This window comes from Cucurbita pepo, chromosome 9, assembly GCF_057944985.1.
Source record: "Cucurbita pepo subsp. pepo isolate OVF chromosome 9, ASM5794498v1, whole genome shotgun sequence".
In the NCBI taxonomy this organism is placed as follows: Eukaryota; Viridiplantae; Streptophyta; class Magnoliopsida; order Cucurbitales; family Cucurbitaceae; genus Cucurbita; species Cucurbita pepo.
The window spans coordinates 3008343-3013395 of NC_141806.1; the positions used below are offsets into that span (position 1 = coordinate 3008343).

Consider the following 5053-nt stretch of genomic DNA (forward strand, 5'->3'; position numbering starts at 1 on the left):
TACGAAATTAACCAATTTTTATTTTTCTTATATATATATATATTTTAATGGGTTTAGTCACTAACCCGATCCTCCACAATGGTATGATATTGTCTACTTTGAACATAAGCTTTCATGGCTTTGTTAGTATTATTCTTTGTTTATAAACCATCTAACACCTCCTTTCGAACAAAGTACGCATCCCCTTAGTCGAGGCTCGACTCCTTTGGAGTCTAAGTCATTTTTTACTACATTCGAGGAAGCTTGACTCCTTTTTCTTTTAGAGTCATTTGTTCGATGTTGGAGGATTTACAATCTATTGGCATGACTAAGTTTAGGGCATGACTCTAATACCATATTAGACGAACACGACTCTCCACAATGGTACGATATTTTCCACTTTGAGCCTAAGCTCTCATGACTTTGCTTTGGACTTTCCCGAAATACTCATACCAATAAAGAGAGTATTATTCTTTGTTTATAAACCATCTCACACAATCAAATAATAAATACAAAAAGTTTATTATTTTTGTCAACTAAGATATAAAAAATATATATTTTATCAAATATTATTGGAATATTTCCAACAATTCAGCCCAAAAATGAACTCGAACTAAAATAAATAAATGTTATAATGTTCACAATAATCTTTACTTACAAAAAAAAAATTAAAATTAAAAAAATTAAAAAATAAAAATTTAAAATAAATAAATATAGTAATTGATATGTATGTATCGATTAATCGAAAATGAGAGGACGACGGCATAATTTATATTTGATCTCGATGAAACTATATATCAATAAATTAAAATTTTAATGAATTATTTTTTTAATTATTAAAATTTATAGTATAAATAAACGACCAAAAGAAGTATAAAATATATATTTTATTATTGAATTATGCTCCAATTCATTTAAATAAAAAAAAAATTAAATGACTTAATAATTAGAATTATTTATTTATTTATTTACTTATTTATTATTATTATTATTATTATTATTATTATTTTATTGTCAATTCCTATGGAGGGAAAAAGCCCTGGCGGCTGGTACTTGGTTGATAGGGTTTAAGCATCGCCGGCAAGCTACCGGATAACTATAATTTTGATACTCTGTTTCCTCTCGACATACTCCATGGATCAGTTTCCCAAAGAATTCGACAGAGAAGTATGGAACATGAACAAGATTGAACGAGAAGAGGAAGAGGAAGAAGACGATGAGGAGGAGGAAGAAGATGTACAAGACGACTGGGACGATTGGAATGCAGACGAGGAAGAAGGTGAAGAAGGATTTGACTCGAGTTTTCTGTGTTTGTTCTGCACATCGAAGTATAATGACTGCGCCACGCTGTTCAACCACTGCAACTCGGTCCATAATTTTGATTTTCACGGCATTAGGAAGGGTCTGGGTTTAGACTTTTATGGTTCGTTTAAAATTATCAACTACATACGATCTCAGGTTAGCCGAGTTTTTTCTAGGAGTTTTAAATTTTGTGATTTCATGTTTGTTGGCTATTTCTTGACAAAATGATCCAGAAAAGATACGATCAACAGATCTTAGTCTTTAGTTTACAAATCTGGTTAGCTCTCAAACAAGTGTTAACTCGTTTTTTACCATTTCTGGTGCTGACCAGGTAGCAGAAAATAGGTGTTGGAGCTGTGGTTTCTTGTGTCAATCAAGCCAAGATTTACAGAACCATTTGCACAAAACACTCAATCTCAATGAAATCAAGGCTCTTTGGAATGATGATAAATACCTGAAACCCTTCAGTGAAGATGATCCCCTCTTGTACAGTTTTGCAGAAGCTGAAGAGGATGATGATATTTCACCTATCACCAACAATCATCAGAGGAATACAGATACCAATGGAGGTAATTGCAATACTGATGAAATTAATAGAGCAAGTCTTCCATTTCATCTTAACCGAAGCAATGAAAATGAAATGGCAGATTGTAGTTCTACTTCACATGGTTATTTGAATACTCCAAGTAACTTAGAGGTCGTGATTGAGAATACCGTGAAAGCCACGGAGACCTTGGAATTGAACGATAAGACGCAGGAAGACGATCGATTAAAAATAACCAGAAGAAATTTCTATTCGAAGGATATCAAGAATGTAAATGAAAGCTACTTTGGTTCATATAGCTCTTTTGGCATACACAGAGAGATGTTAAGTGACAAGGTGCTATATTGCCTCCCAGTCTACTTTTTAACAGAAAAACATAAAATGATTCATTTTTTAAGTAATATATCACCAACACTACTTTTTATGCAGGTCAGAATGGATGCTTATATGCAAGCTATTTTGCAAAACCCATCTCTCTTCCACAATGCAGCTGTGATGGATGTGGGCTGTGGAACAGGCATACTTAGGTGAGCTGGAAAATAAATTGGTGCAATTGGCTGCAATTTTTCATTTGGGCCATTTTAACATTATAATAACGTGCAATAACGATAAGCAGCTACCGTAGACTGTATACATATACATATTCACCCCTTTCTTGTCATGTTTTTCATTCGGAGTTTCGTTGACGTTGACAAACCATACACTCCTCGTAATTCATCTAATTACAATGTTTATGTAATCTTCATCTGTTCCTTCCCTTCTCCAGTCTCTTTGCTGCAAAAGCCGGTGCATCAAGAGTTATTGCAGTTGAAGCAAGTGAAAAGATGGCAGCAGTGGCTACTCAAGTAGTGAACCAACTTCAATATAGTTATTTAGTTTCCTTATTTCTCTGATGGTTTATTTTACACCATCTCCTTTACTGAACTTGGCTACAGATTGCAAAAGATAACGGTCTCTTGCGGAATAGGAAACAGACTGGGGATTGTGGCATGTCAAGTGGGACTGTTGAAGTGGTTAATGGTATGGTAGAAGAACTTGATAAGAACATAGAGATTCAACCTCACAGTGTTGACGTATTATTGAGTGAATGGATGGGCTATTGCTTGTTGTATGAGTCAATGCTCAGCTCAGTGCTCTTTGCAAGGGATCGTTGGTTGAAGCCTGGAGGTGCCATCTTACCAGATACTGCCACAATTGTAAGTCTGCTTTGGTCTGATTCACCTCGTGATTGGTCTGATAATGAAATTATATTTATTGTTGTTATTAGTAACTTCTCTATCTACTTTTCAGCTTGTTGCAGGATTTGGAGTTGGTGGAACTAGTCTTCCATTTTGGGAAGATGTGTACGGTTTCAATATGTCTTGTGTAGGGAAGGAACTTGTAGAGGATGCTGCCAAAGGTCCCATCGTTGACACTGTGGAGGCTAACGATTTAGTTACTAGTGCAGCAATACTTCATGTAAGTACTACCCGAAAAGAAAATATATCCATTGTGGATGCATTGCACTATACTACTAGAGCTTGGCAATATTTTTTTCCTCCATGGTTCTTAGAATCGTTAGTCTTCTTCCTGCATGGCCTGAAAGAAGTATACTTGGAAAGAGACGTAATTACTGGGACAAAAATATTTTAATGTGCTTACTCGATAGTTTGTGAATACTGTTTCAAAACGCTATTTCTTGCATCTTTTATCAGACTACTATCTAAGTTATGCTCACATTGTGAGATCCCACATCAATTGGAGAGGGTAAGAGGGCTGGCTAGGTCGTTGGGCCCCAAAGCCACATCGGTTGGAGAGGGGAACGAAACATTCTTTATAAGTGTGTGAAAACCTTTCTCTAGCAGACGCGTTTTAAAAACCTTGAAAGGAAGCCCAAAGAGGACAATATCTGCTAGAGGTGGGCTTAGGGTCGTTAGAGTCCTCACATCATCCTGCATCTAGTGGGACTGATGGTCTTTTTTTTTTTTGTTTGATATGTTTGATATCTATGAGTGTTTAGGTCAAGTTGCAAACACCTCGAAAATTCTAACAGCATAAGTGGATAAAAGTTATTTTATCCTCTCCCTAAATGGATAAAAGTTAGATCCATTGTTCTCGTAAGGTCTCATATATATTTTGCCTCTGTTTGATTACGTTTTCCTTTCTTCTACTAGTGATTTGTATGCTTAGCAAGTCTTGAGCTGTTTCTTCAATTATCCATGATTTTTGTATCATTTTTAAGAACATCATATGTACGGTTTAACAGAATGGCTTGACTGATTTAACCCCTGCCGTAGGTAGTATGTGTGATGTAACTCTGAAAATGTCTCGCATGCTGGTTTCTTTTATAATGACATGCCTTGGTTTTCATTTTTTTTTTTTTTTTTGGTACAGACTTTTGATCTAGCAACTATGCATGCTGACGAAGTAGACTTCACTGCAAGTACAGAGTTGGAACCAAATTTGCATAATCCTTCAAGCAAATCAGAAAACGGTGAAACTGAAACATCTTGGTGTCATGGAGTTGTCTTATGGTTTGAAACTGGTTTTACAAGCAGATTTTGCAAAGAATCACCGGCTGTTCTATCTACATCCCCATACACTCCCAAAACTCACTGGTCTCAAACCATATTAACCTTCAGAGAACCAATTGCTATAACATCTAGCAAATCTGCCACCAACAAATCAGCAGCAGTGGGCAGCTTTGCCTCCCCCGCTGTCAAAGTTCATTTGCGCCTTAGCATCGTCCGTGCGCCTGAACATCGAAGCATTGACATTTCACTCGAGACTACTGGGATTGCCAGTGATGGTAGGAAGCACCACTGGCCCGTACAACTTTTCACACTAAGATAAAGTACCGAACAGCAAATGACAGATGCTTGGTTTCTAATTATGTTTTTGAAACTTGTTCCATCTCCATGCGTGTTATTTGTGATAGTAGCTGAAGATTCATTCATGGATTTACCCAATTTTGACGCTTAATTCTTGATATGTAAGTTATATTACTAGGCATTGAGAATGTAAACGAGTTAAAATCATGTGCCATGGTTATTCAGGCCATTTAGTTTTGTTATGATTGTTGTATTCTAATGTTGTATTTCCACAGAACCTAACGAGGGATTTGATGTTCTAGGAATTCACTAATATGCCTTTACAATTACGTTGTACAATGGTCGGTGATGCTAGAATTTGATATTATTTTGGTTTTGAATGTCCATGCTTTTGAGCGCAACTTAGCTAGACAAGGTG

At 36.1% G+C, this 5053-nt stretch overlaps 1 protein-coding gene across 1 annotated transcript; it reads left to right on the forward strand.

Annotated features, from left to right (window-relative positions):
- Nucleotides 1–998: 998 nt before the first annotated feature.
- Nucleotides 999–4888, forward strand: LOC111802431 (putative protein arginine N-methyltransferase 3). Its single transcript, XM_023686784.2, has 7 exons — nt 999–1437; nt 1613–2161; nt 2255–2352; nt 2592–2670; nt 2761–3021; nt 3116–3283; nt 4199–4888. The coding sequence occupies exons 1-7, from the start codon at nt 1114–1116 to the stop codon at nt 4655–4657; spliced, it is 1938 nt and encodes a 645-aa protein (XP_023542552.1). The 5' UTR covers nt 999–1113; the 3' UTR covers nt 4658–4888.
- The last annotated feature ends 165 nt before the right edge of the window (nt 4889–5053 follow it).